The 21,347-nt window shown below is 45.9% G+C and overlaps 1 protein-coding gene across 1 annotated transcript in view; it reads right to left on the reverse strand.

Moving 5' to 3' along the window:
• Nucleotides 1-16,508: 16,508 nt before the first annotated feature.
• Nucleotides 16,509-21,347, reverse strand: part of DLX4 (distal-less homeobox 4) — a 34,976-nt gene continuing 30,137 nt past the window's right edge. Inside the window, exon 3 of the mRNA XM_080979497.1 lies at nt 16,509-18,361. Coding sequence (XP_080835623.1) covers nt 18,110-18,361 — 252 coding nt within the window. The 3' untranslated portion in view covers nt 16,509-18,109. The remainder of the gene's footprint in view (nt 18,362-21,347) is intronic.

Here is a 21,347-nt window from a genome sequence, read left to right on the forward strand (position 1 = left end):
CAGCATCAAGCAAACTGAATGCTCAATCATCCAGTTTAAAAGTAAGCAGAATATCTCTGTATGGGTTTTTGGGTGGGGGCAGTGGTGGTGACTTGTATCTTCTTCTTCTTCTTCTTCTTCTTCTTCTTCTTCTTCTTCTTCTTTGATTGAGAGGACAGATTCTGCACATGCTCAGAAGCTATGTCATTATCATTACTTCACACCTGACCTTTTGTGGTGTGCAGAAAACAGGTTGCAGGCTGTCTAACTCTTCAGCCCCCGTCCCCCGTCCCCCCCAAAAATGACCCTGCCTCTCTGCTTTGCGTTTCTTGGCCGGCTCCCAATATTTTGCAGGATTCGATTTGAGTTATTCCTCCGTAGAAATCTCCAGATCTCACGTTCCTCCTGCTCGTCTGCTTTCCTCCACCCATTCCTGTCTCCTTCCTTGTCAGACGCTTCCTCCATGTCTCACTTTCGTTTGTTTCATTTGCATTTTTTTAAAAAAACAACAACACACAGTTGAACAAACTCAGAGTGGCCTTCCTCCATCTAGTTCAGCCTTTGCCAACCTGGTGCCCTCCAGATGTTTCGGAACACAACTCATCGTCAGCCCAGCCAGAGGCAGGTAAGGCCAAGTAATTCTAGAACCATCTTCCCCAACTTGTAGACTAGATGTTGTTGGGTTGTAGTTCCTATCATTCCATCCTACACCATCCACCGGAGTCTGGCAATCTCTGGAAAGCACCAGGTAGGCTGATGTGGTTGCTTGGCATTTATTTATTTGTTTATTTTCTAACACAGCTATCCCACCCTTCATTGGCCAATAGGCAGATGCTGTATCTGTAATGATCACAGGCAGGCATGCAAGCCCCGAAAATAATTAATGACACTCCGGCAGTTTTATGTTACGTTTATTTACAAAAACACATCCGGAGCACGGCTTCTTGCCTGCTCGCATTGACGGGAGTTGGTCAGCCTGAATCTCTCCCCTTTCACAGCAGGAAATATGCCAAATACCCGCCCTTCCCATCTTGTCCTTCCATTGCCCTCTGACCTTATCCAGTCTCCAAAAACGGGGACTGAGAGGCTGGCTTTCCCCCTCCCCACTTCTACTCGACACATTCTCAGTCCTCTGCTTTTCTGCTGATTGCCTAGCAATGCTCTGGCTGCCTCCTAACTCTCCCGCTTCTTGAGAGCTAACAGTGTCTTCTTCAGGAAGTGAGAGTCGAACTACCCCTTCCCGGCCAGCTTTCATCTGCAAAGTTGGCCTCTCTCTCACTTGACTCAATTTCAGAGTCTGACTCTTCCCCTGTGCTGGGTGAGCCATGTTCCTGACAGTATCTCTATCCTGGCCTTTTAATGCTGCAGACCAGGAGTGTGGAGTAGTGGTTTGAAGGTTGGACTAAGACCTGGGAGACCACAGTTCAAATCCCTGCTAGGCCATGGAACACAGTGGGTGACCTTGAGCCAGTCGCATTCTCTCAGCAAGGCAGTGGAGATTTAGGACCAGAGTTTCCCTTCTCCTAGATGGGCTACCTTCCCAGGTGGATGAGTCCCATCAGCCCCTTACTTTCCTCTACAGCACATGCAGAAACCACCTTCTTGACCATTGGACCCACCATTGGCCTCTTCCACTCAATCCACCGGAGTCTGTCTTTGCATGCAGGGGAAATCCCTAACTCACCAAGGGTTTGAAACCCATCAGCTACCCTCAACCTGGTTTTGTTGGTAAGTCGAAGCCATTTCCCGGGATGTGGCCATTGTTTCATGCTGGCAGCTTCTAGGAGCCACAGGTGAGAGCTGAGAGCAGGGTGAGGACCAAAGGTGCATAAACTACCTCAGAAGGAGCATGGCATGTGCCCCACCAGAGTTATTTCCCCTCCCCTGACACCTCATACAAACAACAAATATCTGGTTCCCCATCCATGACATAGATAGTGCTGAACTAGCTGTACCAATGGTCTGATTTGGTACAAGGGACGTGGGTGGCGCTGTGGGTTAAACCACAGAGCCTAGGACTTGCCGATCAGAAGGTTGGCGGTTTGAATCCCCACGACGGGGTGAGCTCCCGTTGCTCAGTCCCTGCTCCTGCCAACCTAGCAGTTCGAAAGCACGTTAAAGTGCAAGTAGATAAATAGGTACCACTGCGGTGGGAAGGTAAACGGCATTTCCATGCACTGCTCTGGTTCACCAGAAGCGGCTTAGTCATGCTGGCCACAGGACCCGGAAGCTGTACGCCGGCTCCCTCGGCCAATAAAGCGAGATGAGCGCCGCAACCCAGAGTCGGCCATGACTGGACCTAATGGTCAGGGGTCCCTTTACCTTTACCTTTAAGCTTTCTATCTTTCGTGCAGGAATTACAAACTGCCACATGTTTTGAGAGCTCAGAGAACACAGATCATATCAGCTGCATAAGCAGATCATTCCAAGCCAACACGAAACAGAAGGCCCCAGAGCCTTGGGTTTGAGTGACTCAAAGGTGGGCCTGTCGGGTCCCTAATCCACTTTGCCGTTCCTCCTCCCTCCCACTGGTGTCCCCAATGTCCTGCCATGACAGGAAGCTGCTATGACAAGGGAAGAGAGGCATTCTGCCCAGGGGTGACAGCCCAAGCTCACCTCGCCCTCAGAAGAGCCACGTGCCAAACAGAAGTTGCCCAACTTGTTTCGCTGACGAGGCCGAACGGTGACTTGTTACCAAACCGGTGGGACAGAGTGGGTGGCGGCTACAGCCCAGAGAGGGAGAGAGAGAGAGACAGTGAGACAACCAGGGTGCGGTTAGCAAAATCCGGGACATCCCCTCCCAGTTGTCCTTGCTTTGTGGGTGTGTTGCTTGCCGGCATGGAAGAACTCTCCCTCTAACTCTGAAATATTTAATAGGCACAGTAAAGGAAGAGGCTGACTCTAGAGTCCTGGAGGAGCTTTGGAAATTAACACATTCTTTTTTTGTCGCCGTTTCTGCTCAGGACGGAACCCAAATACTAAACCGAATTGGCAGGTGTCCAATTTACAGCTGACTTAGACTGCAGTCACTTGCCTGGGAGTAGGGAATGGCGAATCTGTCAGTTTTTGTTTTCTCTGCTTCTCATTTTTTCATTATAAGTACAATTCTCCATATTTTCAAGCATGTATCTTTTAAAAAAAGTCCCTGTGAGAATTAAATCAGCATTTCAATGTCGAATTTCTCCTAATGCATGCAGTGCAGTATGCAATTTTGCCTAATATACACATTTTTTGCCAGACATTCCCCTAGAATATCACATGTTTTATTCATGCTATTTTAGCTTATATGTGCATTTGTAATAGAGCCCCAAAGGCCCACCAGCTGGTGCAAAATAGGAGAAGACAGACATAGCAGGCTTACAAACAGTGCTGAGTGAATCTGTAAATTTAAGTTTCTCTCTGTTTCTTATATTTCCCATCCTAAATCCCATTCTCCCCATTTCCATATCAGTGTGTGATTTGCACTTTTGAAAAGGAAAGTAAAGGAAAAGGAAAGGGGGAGAAGAAAAAAAGAAAGAAAAGGCATTTTGAAAAATTCATCAGTATCTTATTACAAAATTCTCCTAATGTTCACATTTTTATACACTTTTTTTTGTAGAGCACGTACTACCAAAATAATGCATTTTGTATGATATTTTCACTAACAGACACATTTTTAATGGGCACTTTACCCCAGTATTTGCATTTTAATACATGTTACTTGACTGGATAAGAGCATTGCAAAATTCGGAGAAGTGTGAATTTTGAAGGATGACTTTTTTTTCAGAAATAATAATAATAATAATAATAATTACCATGCCAATCTGGCTGGGTTTCCTCAGCCTTTCTGGGCGGCTTCCAGCAAAATATTAAAAAATAATAAAATGTCAAGCATTAAGAACTTCCTGATACAGGGCTGCCTGTCTTCTAAAAGTTGTGTAGTTCTTTATGTCCTTGACATCTGACAGGAGGGTGTTACACAGGGAGGGTGCCACTGCCAAAAAGGCCCTCTGCCTGGTTCCCTGTAACTTCATTTCCCGCAATGAGGGAACCGTTAGAAGGCCCTCAAAGCTGGACCGCCTACTGTTTCAGAAAGTGTGGACAAGATTGCCTTTAAATATGAACAGAATCAAATTTCTCCTCCAGCCCTACTTTCAATTAACTGTGCTCCTAGCCTCCAGCCTGGATCAGTGACTGAGGAGGGGGCAACAGGTTAGAAGGACGGTTTCTGACTGTCATGTAGGGCGATAACCCTCAATAATGGGAGCCTACAGTCCTACGGGGGGGGGGGAGTGTCTGCACCACCCCAAGTGAGAGATGGGGTGGGTGCTTAGATGTGTGAAGCTTGAGTGGCGAGTGTTCCAGGGGACACTGCCTGTGGCGATGTCACCGCCCCTCAGGTATGACACCCAGGGCAGACCGTGCCCCCCACCCACCCCTTCCTCCACCACTGATTTTAGGACTACACTAGTTGTGATGGTCATTTGTTTTAAACTGTTTTTAATGTTGTGTTTTAGATTGCTCGGACCTGCCCTGGAACTTCATGGTGGGGAACGGGCAAATAATAATAATAATAATAATAATAATAATAATAATAAATGAATGAATCTTTATTTGTGTCAGCCATTGGCCAGAGCAATAAAACAACAATACGGCATACAAAGGATAGAAATAAAAAATCTATTATATAAAATACATTTTAGGGTTTTGAATCAGTAGACAAATAGTGGATCTTATTTTAATTGCCCTGGCTAAAAACCTTGCAGCCTTTGCTGTCACCTGCTCATCTTGATCTGCCAAGAGAAAGGACACTGTGGCAGTGGCTGGGCGACCTGGAATGGAGAATAAAAGAGGGGTGATAATTTCATTCCTCAAGGCTTTATAAACAGTGCCATCTCCACAGGGACATAAGCGTATTTCGTGTGGAATCTGTTGGAATCGTCCCTCAAGTACATCCGAGGGTAATAATAATAATAATAATAATAATAATAATAATATTTTTAAAAAAATAAACAGCAGGTTTCTACCTGTATCCCTTAGGCTGTAGGTTTCAGAGCAGGCCATTTCCATAATTCAATGCAAATGCTCTGTATAGCCCTACTTATTCCACTGCTGGCTAATTATTTGCCAGTTCGCTTCCTAAGATACTGATTAAAATTTGCATTCCATTCTATATTCAGTTGCTCAATCAGATAATTTTTGCTTAATAATCCTGTGTCAGAGATCGGATACACAGCTAAACACTGATCTTTATCTCTGGTTAATGCTCCCGCTAACAACAAAAAAAGACAAATTGATACTATTCCAAATTGCAGATGGTTCAAATGTTGCAAGCATATATACTCTACCATTACAAAGGAGCTAAACAAAGACGTCTTCTTCTTTAGTCATACGGAGGAGAGCTGCTTAAATTGTGCTAAATTGCATTGCACACCAAGACAGCGCGCTTTCTGTTTTAGTTAGCCTCATGTGACCTCCACAACGGCACAGGGAGGGAAAAGCAAGGTATTATATTTGTTCTGGTTTAAGATGAACCCACACCTCCAGAACGTTGGACGTGGTCCAGCCAGACTGAAGCACACTGTGGTCCCATTAGTTTTAGAGCAGAATTCAGCACACACTTGCCATGCTTGTATGTAACACGCTACAACACGAAGCATGCTTTATTAAACTGTCCGGTGCACGCTCCCTGTTGTGCTTCTCCTTTCATGCAGTTGCATAAGCAAACCATCACTAGGCATGATGTCCGAACCGGAGATCGTGGTTTGTTTGGCCCTAACAAACCATGGCTGCCAAGCCAGCAACAAACTTATTATACAAGGCTGGATGGTGATTGTGGTTTCTCGGAGCAAAACAAAGTATGAGCTCAGACCCAGGTGTCTTGCTAAGCAAGCCTGGTGGTGGTTTGTTTACCTCGTCTGTCACCAATGTGATGTTTTGGATTGCAACTCCCATCAGCCCCTGCCAGCACACCCTGGGGCTGATGGGAGACGTAGTCCAAAGTTTCTGAAGGGCACCAGCTTACATGGTTGCATGAGGGGAGGAGTTCAGTGAGGGACAACCTATGGGCCTTCAGATTTGGGGCAAACACAGGCTGGGGTGGGGTGGAGTAACTTTTTAATTCCTTGGACTTTTTCTTCAGGTACCTCAGAAGAATGGGGGTGGGCAATGAGGAGTCTCTTCCATTGATAGTATCCCTTTTCGCTGAACTGATACTACCCTTGCTGGTACCTTTCCTGGGAAAATCAGAGGCTCACTATGTCAGGTTCCTACTGGAAGACCGGACAAATGCTAGAATGTTAGCAGTGGCAAAGTTTTTATCAGTGGTTGCAAGAACAAATGAGCCCTATATTCTAAACAAAATGCTTGTTTAACCTGGAGGTAGGCTGTATGAATTGTGCATTGATTTGTAATGATTTGTTGGGTCTCTGGACCGTAATAAAGATTGATTGATTGATTGATTGATTGATTGAGTATCCCTTTTCCAGTCCTGCCCTAATCCTCACTCTCCCATTCCTAGCTCCTGCCTACCTAGCAGTTTGAAAGCACGGCAGTGAAGTAGATAAATAGGTACGGCTGCAGCGGGAAGGTAAACAGCGATGGAGTCAGCTCTCGTTGCTCTGTCCCAGCTCCTGCCAACCTAGCACTTCGAAAGCACACCAGCGCAAGTAGATAAATAGGTACGGCTGTGGCGGGAAGGTTAAACGGCGTTTCCGTGCGCTCTGGTTTCCATCACAGTGTCCCGTTGTACCAGAAGTGGTTTAATCATACTGGCCCCATGACCCCGGAAAGCTGTCTGTGGACAAACACCAGCTCCCTTGGCCTGAAAGCAAGATGAGTGTCGCATCATCCCCATAGTCGCCTTTGACTGGACTTAACCGTCCAGGAGTCCTTTACCTTTTTTTTTTTTTTTTACACATACATTTGCATGCTTTCTTATTTGCAAGGGTTTTCTCTACTTGTGGGGCTGTAAAATGAATAGCATTTTACAAGCCAAAAGTTCAGGCAAAGTTGCGCAAAGAATTAATTCCTTGTTTCTTTGTTCTAGATTGAAGGAGGTTCTGCATGAATCTTAATATTTTTTTCCAGCGCAATATTATACACAGAAGAAATACACAAAACAATGGGCAAGGTGACTTATTGTTGTGCCTCAAAATGCCCCAGAATAGTTTAAGAGTTGTATGACATCAGCTCCAGCCACCATAGTTGATAGTCAAGGATGATGGGAAATGCAGCCCCAAAACTGTTGGAGGCCCGCAATCTCTGCTTTAAAAGATGCCTAGGATATAACTGTCTTAAGGCGTTTTGGGTTGTTGCTATTTTCATGTGGTATTTGCAGTCACATACCAGCAAATGCAGCTTGTGCAATTGCAGTTGATTGGGAGGGTCTTGAGTAACAAACCCTCTTTTCTGAAAGACTGGACTTTTGGTGATAAGAAAAGTGGACTGGGATAATACTTTGACCTATCATGTAACCTCCGTGCAAACAAATCAGATTCAATGCTCAATAAATGGGTCATCTAGAAGCACTCTTAATGAGGCTATCTCAGCCCAGGGAGATACGTTTTTTTAAAGAAAAGAAAACATTGGGATACTAAGGCGGCTTGTATGTGGGAGCAGAAAACAGTCCAGTGCTTCACTAGGAACTATTTCTTGCTACAAACTGCCTGGAAATTCCAGAGGAAGATCAGACTAATTCTGTGATGGGTCTCCTAACTCCTCTCAGCACTCTTAATGATCTACAGTTCCCAGGACCCTTTGGGGGAAGCCATGGCTGTTAAGTGGTATAAGGGTGTGTTATGGTGTGGATGGGGCCAAAGAGAAGAGAAAAAACGAAACTAAACAGAGAGCAATCCACTTGTTCTTTAAAAGATGGAGGTTGCTTAGACTAGGTGGAATCTACACATGTAAAAAAACGCAGTGAAAATGCTTTTTTAATAATAATCATCATAACGTTTTGAAAAATATATTGAATTTGCCATAGCTCACCATCGCCATCCAGTGTCACATTTGTATATTGCACTTTGCGACACACTTAAAACGTTCTATTTGCAGCTACATAGCTGAGCCCTATATGCTGGCAGGGGGGGGGCATATTCCATCCCTTGCCCTGATCTCATGCAGATTCAGTTTAATCTCATGCGGGTGGTAAAAAGAGGAAATAGAGGAGAGGGAAGGAAACCCCTTTTGGCTCTGGCTAGGCCCACTTTTGGGGTTGCCCCCCCCCACTAGCAGCAAGTGGTGCTTCGATCTCCCAGGAAATATGGCTCCCAAAGGAAAAAGTTCCTTACCCCTGCTATACACACTTGCCTGGGCCTCAATGGGGCTTCCTTCTGAGTGAAGTATGGGATTTCACTATTACACACCGTATTTTTCAGTGTATAAGCCTAGGTTTTTTGTTTTTACCAAAAAATAGGTTTAAAATTGGGGCTCGTCTTATACACAGGTAGTGCTGAGGAGTGTTTACTTAGTTTGGAGCCCCCCAAAATACATGGGGGGCGTCTTATACACGGAAAAATACGCTATATGTGTGTGCGCGTCCTTTTAAGAAAACAATTACTAGTCCTCAAAGCTAGCAAGCAGGAAAGCAGGCTGGCAGAAAGCAATTAAAATAATTCAACCTCTCTTGTTTTAAACCTTGAGGCATCCTAAACACTAAATTTCTTTATTCACAAATAGAGTCATAACACTCCTTAACATAAGCTGGCATCTATCTGTCTCGGGAGACAATGGAGGAGTCCGCTTTCGGGGGCGACGTCAAACTGTTGGAGAGTTACAGCGCCTGCTGTGGCTGTAGTGACCGATGCGGAAGAGACATGTTTAGTTGCAGCTGGGGCAGATGAAGGCGTCTCATTGTACTGATGCAGATATGCCATTGCGTTTCTAACATTACTTGGGAGGAAAATTAGGATGCAGGTTTCGTAGCGTTCAGGGAGGAGGTCACAAATCCATTGATGTCTACTCACAATTAAGATAAGATAGATATATATATATATATATATATATATATATATATATATATATATATATTTAATTTACTGTTTGAAAAATTTAATGAAGCCGTAGAAAGCTCCCACCAAAGTTTGAAAACATTTTTTTTTAATGGAAATGCAAAATATTCCCACCTTGATCAAACGATTAAGAAATGACAAGCACACCCAACCTTGTCATGACGCTACAATAAATAGAAACATGAAGGGCAACTTTATATATTTTATTTTATAGCCTCTTCTGTTTTAATGCCCCCCACGCTTGTCCCAATTAACTTCCACTCCAGGGAGACATTTATGTTAGATCTTATCTACCTGCGGCATGTCTTTCGCTTGCTAAGGGAAAAAAACAACACAGCAAAAAAAACAAGAAATGTTATCTTGAAATTGCTTTGACAGCTGAGAGAAAGGAATAAACTTTAAACACACACATACACACCTTTCCTCTGTAATGGCTCAAATGAAACCTGACAACTGTGTGTGTGTTAACCTTAGCTCTACCAGATTATTTATTTACTATTTATGGGAGAAAGGAGACTATTAAAATAAAATTAAAATGCCTTTCCATACCCTTCTAACTTTCCCCAATGAAAACAGGGATGTCAAAAGGAAAAGAGGGACATTCAGGGATCAAATCAGTAACAGGGATGAGTTCTGTAAATCCGGGACTGTCCCTGGAAATTTGGGACACTTGGAGGGTCTGGCTTTATAGAAAACTTGCCCTCCAAGTGTATTTCAGTCTCATGGCCATTTGCTACAGTGGGCATAGTAAAGGTACAGGTAAAGGGACCCCTGACCATAGGTCCAGTCGTGACCGACTCTGGGGTTGCGGCGCTCATCTCGCTTTATTGGCCGAGGGAGCCGGCGTACAGCTTCCGGGTCATGTGGCCAGCATGACTAAGCCACTTCTGGCGAACCAGAGCAGCACACAGAAACGCCGTTTACCTTCCCGCTGGAGTGGTACCTATTTATCTACTTGCACTTTGATGTGCTTTCGAACTGCTAGGTTGGCAAGAGCAGGGACGGAGCAACGGGAGCTCACCCCGCCGCGGGGATTTGAACCGCCGACCTTCTGATCTGCAAGTATAGGCTCTTTGGTTTAACCCACAGCGCCATTCCATCCAAATTTAAGTGCAAGATGTCCTTTTGAGTGTACACTTACGATTACAGTCAAACCTCGGTTGTCAAACGTAATCCGTAAGCCCGTTTGCCTTCTGAAACATTCAAAAACCAAGGTGCAGCTTCCCATTGGTTGCAAGAGCTTCTTGCACTCAAGCGGGATGTTCGGCTTCCAAAAAATGTTCAAAAACCGGAGCGTTTACTTCCGGGTTTTTGTCGTTCGGGAGCCATAACATTCCAAAAGGGAGCCGTTGGGGAACTGAGGTTTGACTGTATTTATGCTCCTGATTGTATTGAGCCATTTATATATGATCCCACTTTCAATACTGTTACATGCCAGCCTGACCTCCAAGCCAGGGCCGGATTTAGGTTTGAGGAGGCCCTAAGCTACTGAAGGCAATGAGGCACTTTATATGTCCAGCTGTCCTTTGTCAACAACAAATTGTTGCTGTTTTTTGTGTTAAATATATGCTATATAGTAATTTAATCTGGTAATTTATGGACATAATAGGTATCTAAAGCCATTTGTCCATGTTGCCATGCAACCAGTCCATGGAGAATGTGGGCACCCTATATATAGAAAGTAGCAAACCAGTGATATTTTAGGGCTAGCAGGCGGGCCCATGACTTACATCATACAAAACACTGTTGCTGTGTGTAGGTTTTTTTTTATTTGTTTTTTATCTAATATTTTGGAAATGTACATCCTGGTGGGTTTTTTTCCTTTAATTTTTTGGGGGGCCCCCAAGAGAGTGGGGCCCTAAGCTATAGCTTGTTTAGCTTATATGTAAATCCGGCACTGTCAAGTCCCGCAGGGCCCTAGTCTCTTGTGATAGAGCGTTCCACCAGATTGGGGCCACAGCCGAAAAAGCCCTGGCTCTGGCTGAGGCCTGTAAGAAGTCTCGCCGCGGCATTCTGCACCCCCTGGAGTTTCTGGGTCAGTCTCAAGGGCAGCCCCATGTAGAGTGAGTTACAATATCTTGCTTCTCCATTAATCACAGCTTTGGATCTAGCCCACGGCAAGACATGTCTCTGTCCCCAGCTCTTCCTTCTCCAGCTTCCAGCTCATACGCGCAGCGACTGTCTAGCCCAGCTGCCCTTTTCTGTTGTTACTCCCTTAGTTGCAGCTATTGCAACCCAGCTCATCCCTTTGAAGTCCTCCTCAGGGCACTCAAGCCGGTCTTTGTCTTCAAAGAAGCTTGCCCAACCAGTTCCCGGGCCTTCCCTGGCCTCATAACAATGCCATTTGTTCTGGCAACAGTTTTGGGGCAGCTGCACTGCTTCAGTGCCATAACTTCCTGCTGAAATCCTGCAACTTCTCTTACCAAAAAAAGGCTCTTTGGGGAGAGGGAATCGCACCACAAAATCGCTTGAGATCACAGCAGCCCAAATGGCCACTGTTCTCTTGCAATAGAAAACAGGATGGTTTTTCCCCCCGGACGCTTGAGATACTCTGGGATTTGTATTGCTTTCTGCCAAAAGCAAGGCCAAGAATGGGTTCTGATGTTCCCAGTGTTCTTTGAGGGAAGTTATATGCTTTAAAAGTCTGAACTGCAGTCTGGCAGACCTGAGTTCGAATCCTCAAAGGAAAAGTGGAATATAAATGTAAGAAAATAATAATAATAATAATAATAATAATAATAATAATAATAATGTGTCACTCCGTAGTTTCCAAGGGGGGTTTAATGACATCTCATCTCTCCTCTCCTCTCTGTGTGTGCCCCTACCCCAAAGCAGTTCATCTGTTTCCACAAAATATGGATTACAATGGCTGCATTGCTTTTCCACTGTCTAGATATGGCTTGGCTTTGAAGCTTGGAGAGGGGCGGCAGATTGAATTTTTATTTGGTGCCCACTTTACGGCTGTTATTGTGTTCCTCGGCTTTCTAAGTCAAATCTTGAAGTAATTAACTTTTCAATGGCTGCATATCAGGAGGGGTGAGGGAGGGAAAGAGGCAGCCCACCTCCCATAAAAAGCTAAATTCAAAAGCCTGCCTGTCTTCTCTCCCTCTGCCCCTCCACTCCCCCCACACACACACTTTAAACCCCAAATAGCTGCAACCTCAGTTTCATTTGTCATATGCCCCCATTCAGGTAATTGCAGAGGCCGCAGTGGAGGTGAAAGAAACGAAACTGAGACCGTGTGTGAGGAATATAAAGGTCCTTCTTATTCCAGAAGGCCTATTGAGGGGGGTGGGTGAGTCCAGTGACCCTGGCGAAGTTCATTGGGGGTTAATTACACAGCAGAGATAATTTGGAGGTGTCTGCTCTGACCTGTGAATTATGAAAAGAGCCAATCCAGAGGCATCGACAAGGGCAACTTCATCAACTTGTTGATGAAGTTAAGCCCGCCTGTCAGTCTGACTCGAACCCTGAACCCCGAATGGCTCTCATTCTTTGAAGGGGTACGCACACCATACATTTAAAGTGCACAAACCCTCCAAGAATCTGTGGGACTGTAGTTTGCTCCTCAAAGAGCAGGCATAGGCAAACTCGGCCCACCAGATGTTTTTGGCCTACAACTCCCATCATCCCTGACCACTGGTCCTGCTAGCTAGGGATCATGGGAGTTGTAGGCCAAAAACATCTGGAGGGCCGAGTTTGAGGAAGCCTGAGCTACAACGTCCAGCATCCTTAGCAAACGACAGTTCTTGGGATCCTTGGGGGGAGAGTGCTGTAAATGTCCTGTGTGTCTTTCTGTGTGAAGCAATTGCCAGGCCGTGTGTGTGAGAGAGAAAGAGAAAGAGAAGAGAGAGAGAGAGAGAGAGAGAGAGAGAGAGAGAGAGAGAGAGAGAGAGATGGATGGATTTCTGTCATGGCTACCGGCCAAAAGTCATACCTGCTGTATGACTAGAGATTCCAGGAGCATGGAAAGAGGCTACACAAGTGACTCATTCTTTACACACACACCTTTGGCACCATGAGTGTGTGAACAACACCCTCCATAATGAGGAAAACATGCTCTGCATATGATTTGAAACACTTGATGGTTAGGGCAGTTCTTTCCCCCAGGGAGTCCTTCCCCGGGGATTGTGGTGGGGCTAAGAGGAGCAGGTTCTGTAGGGACAACCCAGAAGATGGCAGGCCACTTTGCAGTAGTGTCGTACCACTTCAAACAGTCGTGCTTTCCCCCCAAAGAATCCTGGGAAATGTAGTTTGTTAAAGGGTGCTGAGGGTTTTGCCATGAGACTCTTGTTTCCCAAAAGGAACTACTGTTCCCAGAGTGCTTTGACAATCAATCCCTCTTTCCAGGCAACTGGGAATTGTCGTTCTGTGAGGGGAATAGGGGTTGCCGAACAACTCTCAGCACCCTTAACAAGTTCCCAGAAATCTTTTTTTGGGGGGTGGAAACCAAAACTGTTTAATGTGGTAGTAAAGGTAAAGGGACCCCTGACCATTAGCTCCAGTCGTGACCGACTCTGGGGTTGCGGCGCTCATCTCGCTTTACTGGCCGAGGGAGCCGGCGTACAGCTTGCGGGTCATGTGGCCAGCATGACAAAGCCGCTTCTGGCGAACCAGCGCAGCGCACGGAAACACTGTTTACCTTCCCGCCAGAGCAGTACCTATTTATCTACTTGCACTTTGACGTGCTTTCGAACTGCTAGGTGGGCAGGAGCAGGGACCGAGCAATGGGAGCTCACTCGATCGTGGGGATTCGAACCACCAACCTTCTGATCCGCAAGTCCTAGGCTCTGTGGTTTAATACACAGCACCACCCGCGTCCCTGTAAGGCGATATAGGTGGGGTCTTTTTTGTTGTTGGTGTTGCATCCTTCCTTGCCTTCCTGTTCAATGTTTCAGCTTGCTAAAAACTAGGCTGTGCTGAGCTCTCTTCTCCTCTTCCCTGTTGCAAGCGATTGCTTGATAGCTTCCCCCTGAACCCAGTTTTCTTCTCCAGTCCAATTGCAATGAAGTTTTAATCAAGGTTTAACCCACAGCGCCACCCACGTCCCTGTTTTATGTGGTATCACAGTGTTTTAGATGTTCAATGCCGATGCAGCCCAAGATGAAGGTGGAGATCTCTACCCAAGAGAATTCTTATTTTTTATTCATTTGGTGCATTTTACACACACACACACACACACACACACACACACACACCCCATATTGTGGCATGCAGAACCCTGGTGGGGGCTACATTGTGTAGACTACAACATTTAAAATGGTCACCACATCCTGTGTGGCAAGCAGACAAGGAAGAGTCACCCCAGCATTGGAGGAGGAGCTTAATTCATTCACCATGTTTTGCATATGCATGACTTTACCAGTAGAAGTCTGTGGCTTGGCTCATTTTCTTAAATTATTTTGTCCTTTTTTAATGTGTTTTGAGTTCTCTGCAGTTGAGTCACCAATTGCCCTAGTGGTTCCCATCTGTAAAATGGATAAATGTTTTCTAGATGCTTAATTCCCTTGGCAATATGTGCTGCATGTGTGTGACTTGAGATGCAGACATTTGTTGCTCGGAGCTCATTTCCTGCATCTTCTGCTTTGCATGTATATTCCACCCCATTTTCTGGATGTGGCAGAGTTGTAACCTGGTTCGGATTATGATCTTGCATGGCCTACTATCGTACGGTCATGCTATGCCCGGTGAAAGACACTGGCACTTTTCATTTGCTAGCAGAACATTTTCTGAGCCTGCCAAGCTCTGTCTCTGGGCCAAAAAAAATAATTATTTCAAGAGCTGGGGATCCTACTTGGGCAAAAATTGATTTTGGTGGGTATAAGCGAAAACACCTTGCCTGTCTCTAAAGAAACACAGGGGGTGCCATCATGCTGAAGGAAAATCCAAGTACAGTGGTACTTCTGGTTAAGAACTTAATTCGTTCCAGAGGTCCGTTCTTAACCTGAAACTGTTCTTAACCTGAGGTACCACTTTAGCTAATGGGGCCTCTTGCTGCTGCCACACACTGGCTTTGCCTGCCCTATGGGGTTCCTCATTATGCAGTTGCCGGGTTCTGCCGAATCAGAGCATGGCATTGTGTCTCTGGAGATCCAGTTCCATACAATAACTGAGTCTGCAGGGATGGTGCATAGCTTTCAACCGTCCCTTATTTGGCGGGAAACTCCCTTATCCCAGCGCCGTGTCCCTTATTGATGATGTCCCTTAAATTTCCCGGGTTTCAAAGGAAGCAGCTCCTCTCCCTCCCCCCTCCCTGCCAGCCAGCGAGGAGGGGAGGAGGGAGGCTCCAACTGTGTTGCTTGGCTGCCTGGCCCGCCCCCCTCCGGCCTTCTCTCACCAGCCTCTGCCCCCGGGAGCCCCTCCCTGCCAGGACTGGTGGGAGCCTCAGGCCCGTCCGCCGCCATCCTCCTCGCGGCCACCGAACTGAGCATCTCTGCCTGGGGCCGTCGCTCCCGCTAGGCTGTACTGCGGGTGCGCCACCGAAGGACCTGGATGAAATGGGCAGCCTGGTGCGGCCTATGAATTGCTGAGGAGCCTTGAGAGGAGAGCGAGGGCAACCATAGAGAAAGCAGTTCAGAGAGAGGAGGAGGCGGAGGCAAAGGCACGGGCAGGTGTTCCAAGGGCTAGCCATAGAGGGGGAAAGCGGAGGAAGGACCGCAAGCGCTTCTCCCATAGATTTGTAGTGGTAGACTAGCATAGATGGTCTGATCTGCGGGTTTACTTCGGGCGTTATTCCCACCCCCCCTTCCTCCCGCCCCGCCTGATGGAACTGAAAGCTGCAGATGGAGCACGAGAGAAAAGATACAGAACTGCAGCAGCATCTTCGTAGCTTGGACTTCGTTTTGCGCAAAAAGTGGTTGCTGCTTGTAATTATTTAATTGCAGTGTTTCATCAGCTGGTGTCTTGAGCAGCAACCTCTGGAAATGAAGGGCTAAAAACCGGCACTGCTCTCCCAAATTATCTGGTCCCTTTTAACTTCATATTTCAGCTGGTTGACTAAAATCCCTTATTTTGGCTGCTGGTCCCTTATTTTCGAGGTTGCTGGTCCCTTATTTTCAAATCTGTAAGTTGACAGCTATGGAATGGTGGTGTTGAAGACTCATAACAGTCGTCTCCATTTATTTTCTAGATTCAAACTTTACAACAGGCATGGCCAAACTTGGCCCTCCAGCTGTTTTGGGACTACAACTCCCATCATCCCTAGCTAACAGGACCAGTAATCAAGGATGAGGGAAATTCTTGCTTTACAAGAATGATAAAGGAGGAGCTTGACAACGTTTGTTTGTACAAAAAAAAAATATTTATAGTTTTACATTCTGTTTATAAATTGAAAACAATACAATATACCAAAAGCTGTATTTCAATAAATAAAAATGTCATTATGCTTGGCAAAGTGGGAGAGAGAAAAGTTAAATTAGTTTTTTCTTTTTTCTTTTAATGGTTTAGTTAAATAGCCTCCAGTTATTTGCTGGAGGTGTGGGGGGGGGGAGACTTCATGTTGTAGCTGAAACAAATATGAAAGATCCCTTTTTCTTAAAAAAATAATAATATGGGAGTGGGGAGAGGATATGGAGATTACATTCCACAAACGTTTCATTTACTGTAAACATAATCCTGGCTTTAGCACAATTTTTAATGAAAAAATATTTTAGTACAGACAGACATGGAAGGGAATTTGGCTTTGGAGAAAGCAGTTGGATATTTTAAAAAATATATGTATTTCCCCCCTGCTTTTAGCAAATTGCGGCTCTATGGGAATTGGCTACCTAGAACTATCACCAATTTCTTTTGCAGGTAGAAGGTGAATTGAACCAATTTTGATGGGTACGTTCTTGCCAGTTTTAACCCCATGAGAGTATCCAGCCTAACATGTATCCTTGCCCCCCTCCCCTTTATGAAATTATGCCAATATTTAGGCTCTCTTTCCTACAGTGCTTGGAGTGAACTGTTTTGATTTTATAATGTTCACTGAATTGGTTCCAAAATCTCTGAAGCCGAAAGCCATTCCTATAACTAACAGGTGAACTAAAATCAAGTTTGTTTTGGGGTAGAGCTTTGAATGATTTCTAGTTCATTCTCTTTTTTATTTTTATTTTTATTTTTATTTTTATATTTTAGACTCTTTGGGCCTTTACGTTTGTAGAACATAATATTTGGGGGGAAATAAATGAAACAATTTCTCATTCCACTCTCTGTGTGTGCATTGACATTTTCTGAGTCTTAAGTATATTCTGTACTCCAGCACCGCAGCTTGTAACATTCTGAATCGGTTTATTTTGGTGTGTTGTTGTTGAGGATTTGGACGGACTTGAATTGAACTGTGAACTGAACTAGTTTGTCTTGTAAAGGGAAGAACCCAAACTTTTTAGACATATAGAACTAGAACTAGTCCCTTGAATAAAAAGAACTCTCCCAGCGCTGCTTTCTTGCCTGTTTGACCAGTTAATCATTCCTTCTCTCAGGTCCTTGCCTGGAGTAGATCTTTGTGCAGCTCAAAACCTTGCTACACTAACTAGGATTGGCCCCCCCAAAAAGAAACACAAAGATGGCAATGCTTCTGTGCCTTGAGCCTCTGCAGGACAAGGCAGAAATACAACAGATAAAGTCCTCCCGTCACTGAACCTCCAAACCAGCAACACCACTACCTGTTTATTTCCTGTCTTCCATCAATACTGCTTAAGGCACAGAAGCCTTGCTGGATGAGAGGGGGAAATATGGCAAAAACCTGACCTCTTACTAACACAACTAGATCTGACGTAAGGTCCGTGTCACCCAAGAGCCTATCTTTGGAACGAAAAACACACAAGCACCTCTCTTGTAAAATCCCTGATGAAGAGACGCCGATTCAAATGGGACCCTGACCTTCCATTCGTGTTTCGGAGCTGGGGGGTTCTTTCCCTAACTTTGCCTCACACAACCTGCCATCGTTGTTAAGATTTGGTCCCTGGACATGTCCGTTCGAAGTCCATCTCCTGCCAGGGATGTTCTCACCAAGAGGAAAGTGCTGGTGATTCCTTCAAAGAAGCCAACTTCTCCCTCCAAACTCCATGCCCTCCATTCGCCTGTTCCGGGGACCCTGATCAGCACTTTGGAGGAAGAGACACATCGAGGATAGGCTGATGCTGCCAGCGCCCCTTTTGTCACATCACCGGAGGCCTCCCCATGGCGTCTTGGTGCTGCGGCTGGTGGTACCAAGGTCCAAAACTGTTGATGTAGCTGCTGGGAGGCAGGGGAGGGCCTTTGCAGGCCATGGGGATGTCCCAGAGTGGGGGGATGTTGGGGGAGCAAGGGGACAAGGATGAGGAACTGTGGAGGTGGTCATCTTGGATGCTGGAGCCCTGCTTCATAATCTTTTTGAACTTGGAACGCTTGTTCTGGAACCAGATCTTCACCTGCGATAACAGAGAGGGAAAGGTGTAAACAGAGCATGCAGAGAAGCAGCCTAAATTTATTTCGGTCAACAACCAGTTGAGAGAAGCGAAACAAGGCTAGGAGAAAGAAAGGAAAAAAGTCATCAAGCAAGTTCTTCCTTCTTGAACGCCCTTGCTAAAAATATATATATTTTTCTCATCTTAAAGGTCTTCCCCCCCTTTGCATTCATGAATAGTGTTAGGTTCAAGAACTGTAGTGCGGTCGAATATTGAATATGCAAGTCAACACTTGCCCCGGTTGTCTCAATGTTCTCCAGCAACACTCAAGTTGAAACTCAAATGTGAAATCGTTGGAAAAATTCTAAAGAGTCAAAATTTGGATGCAGAACTTCTGCCACATATTGAATTGTCTTGGCATTCCTTTCCAGACTGTGTTGAAGTTGCCATATATGGACTCAGCCAAACACTCAGACTTGTAGTAACATTCATACAGGAAGGAAGCCCTTTACTGGTCCTACCTGTGGCCTGACTCTGCTTAAGACATTTGATCCTATGCACCTACGCAGTGTGGGGATGTGTATGTCAAACCACTTGTGTATAATGTTCTTGAAAGGCACTGTCCTGGTGCTATTTCCACCAAGGGCAAAATGGTGGTGGTATTGCTGGTAGGATTCAACTAGCCCATCACATCAGGGCAAAGACTTCTACTTGTGGGCTGGGACTTTCTCTCACACATGCCCTTAACCCTCCAAAAGAGTGATTCTGTTTTAAAATGAAGGTAAAGGGACCCTGACAGTTAAGCCCAGTCACAAATGACTCTGGGGTTGCGGCGCTCATCTCGCTTTACTGGCCGAGGGAGCCAATGTTTGTCCGCAGGCACTTTTTCCGGGTCATGTGGCCAGCATGACTAAGCCGCTTCTGGCGAAGCCAGAGCAGCGCACGGAAACACCATTTACCTTCCCGCCAGAGCGGTACCTATTTATCTACTTGCACTGGTGTGCTTTCGAACTGCTAGGTTGGCAGGAGCTGGGACAGAGCAACGGGAGTTCACCCCCATCGCGGGGATTCGAACCGCCGACCTTCCGATCGGCAAGCCTGGGCTCAGTGGTTGAGTTGGAGGGTAGGCATGGACACTCAAAGCAGCAGTACAGTAATGTGTGGCAGGGACTGTGCCAATAAAGGAACTGCGTCTAGAGAAGGATACCCTAGAATTCATTGCAGCCTGGTACCTATTGGATCATGTGGCATGGCCTCTGAGGCCAGAAATTTCCAAACACTTTAAGTCAACCTGTGGTAAGCCGGTGAATGGATAATCCTGCCTCAAGGCAAGGGGCTGGGGTTGCCTTGCCTCTTGGTGCCTTCCAATGCCATAATCCTCTTTCCATCTGCCTTAATTTCCTAGTCTGTAAAATGGGAATAATCGTGCCCTATCTCCTAGGGCTATTGCAAGGATTAAAGATCAGGGCTTGTGAAGCATGCTGCATATTTTGGCAACCTCCAGCAGCTACTTGCCCCTACTTGCCTTTTTAATACGCTCTGTTGCTGCCTGACCCCAGCTAACTTTTTCAATAAGTTCTCCTCCCCCACCTTTTCTTCCTTCTTCTCCACCCCCCCCCCCAAAAAAGCTGGTTGCACAATGGCATTTGTGGAAAGATCAGAGAGGGCAAAGTGTAAACATTGGTCTTCAGGGCATTTTGAGGAGGTGGAAAACTACTGGAGGGAGAAGCAGTAGAAAAATATGTGATTTATCCCTCCAGAGTCTTCCCTTCTTATGTGCTACATTATCCCCGTCTCATCATGTTGAAAACTTAGGAGTGCAGTGTAGCAGGGGGAGCAGATGGATTGTCATATATTACTGGGTAATAGTTTAAAATACAGAAGGAGAGAAACAATGGGGAGGGGGGAGAGAATCTAGTGTCAAGGCACCTGTAACTTTGGGAAAAAAATTTTTGCATGCAAAAGAAGATTCACTAGAGGCTAATCTTCCTAGTAACTGGTTCCTCATAAGTGAAAAGTAGCCAGAAGGATTGGGACTGTGATTCCACTATTATGAATAATATGTATTTTTAATTTATTACCTGCCCTCAATGCCAAGGTCCCAGGGCAGCTTATAACAATTTAAAATGCAGTGCTAATACCCCGCCAGCAATGTACACCTCCCTTTTGCCCCAGCTGGGGCCACGAGGTGGTAGAAAATAGACTTATTGCACACCTTCCATTTGGTGAGCGTTTAAAATAGGTGCCAGGGCTAAAGGCCAGGTTGAAGCTAATGGGTCATAGCTCAATGGCTGAGAATGTATGTTGCACGCAGGAGGTCTGAAATCCAGGTCACGCTCACATCTTACATTTAAAGCACTCTTATACCACTTCAGCAGTCATGGCTTCCCCCAAAGAATCCTGGGAACCGTAGTTTGCTAAGAGTTCTGGGGACTGTAGCTCTGTGACCAGTGGCATAGGAAGGGGGGTGCTGTGGGTGCAGGCCGCCCCGGGTGTCATCACTGAGGGGGGGTGACAAAATGGCAAAAAATGTGTGTTTTTGAAAAAATAACTCCCACTCCCACCGCACCCCCCTTCCTAGCCAATGCAGGAACACTCTCCCCTCATGCAATTTCCAGAAACCAGAAGCACTGCTGTCTCCAATTATGCAGGCAGAGCACAGCCTTTATGGCTAGTAGCCTTCGACAGCCCCCTCCTCCATGAACCTGCCTAATCCAGAGACGTAGCTAGGTGAGGCGGGGGGCACTGGGCATCACACTGTGGTGCCTGCAGCATGCCTGAGCCACGCGACTCTCCTGAGACCCCAGGAGACCCCAGGCACCTGAGTGGCTACCTACACCACTGTCTGTGACAAGTCTCTTAACTACTCTCTGCAACCTTTGCAAATTATGGCCTCCCAAGATTCCTTGGGGACGCAGATGGTGCTGTGGGTTAAACCACAGAGCCTAGGACTTGCCGATCAGAAGGTTGGCGGTTCGAATCCCCGCCACGGGGTGAGCTCCCGTTGCTC

The sequence above is a fragment of the Podarcis pityusensis genome, assembly GCF_964106645.2.
Source record: "Podarcis pityusensis genome assembly, chromosome: 13".
Lineage (NCBI taxonomy): Eukaryota > Metazoa > Chordata > Lepidosauria > Squamata > Lacertidae > Podarcis > Podarcis pityusensis.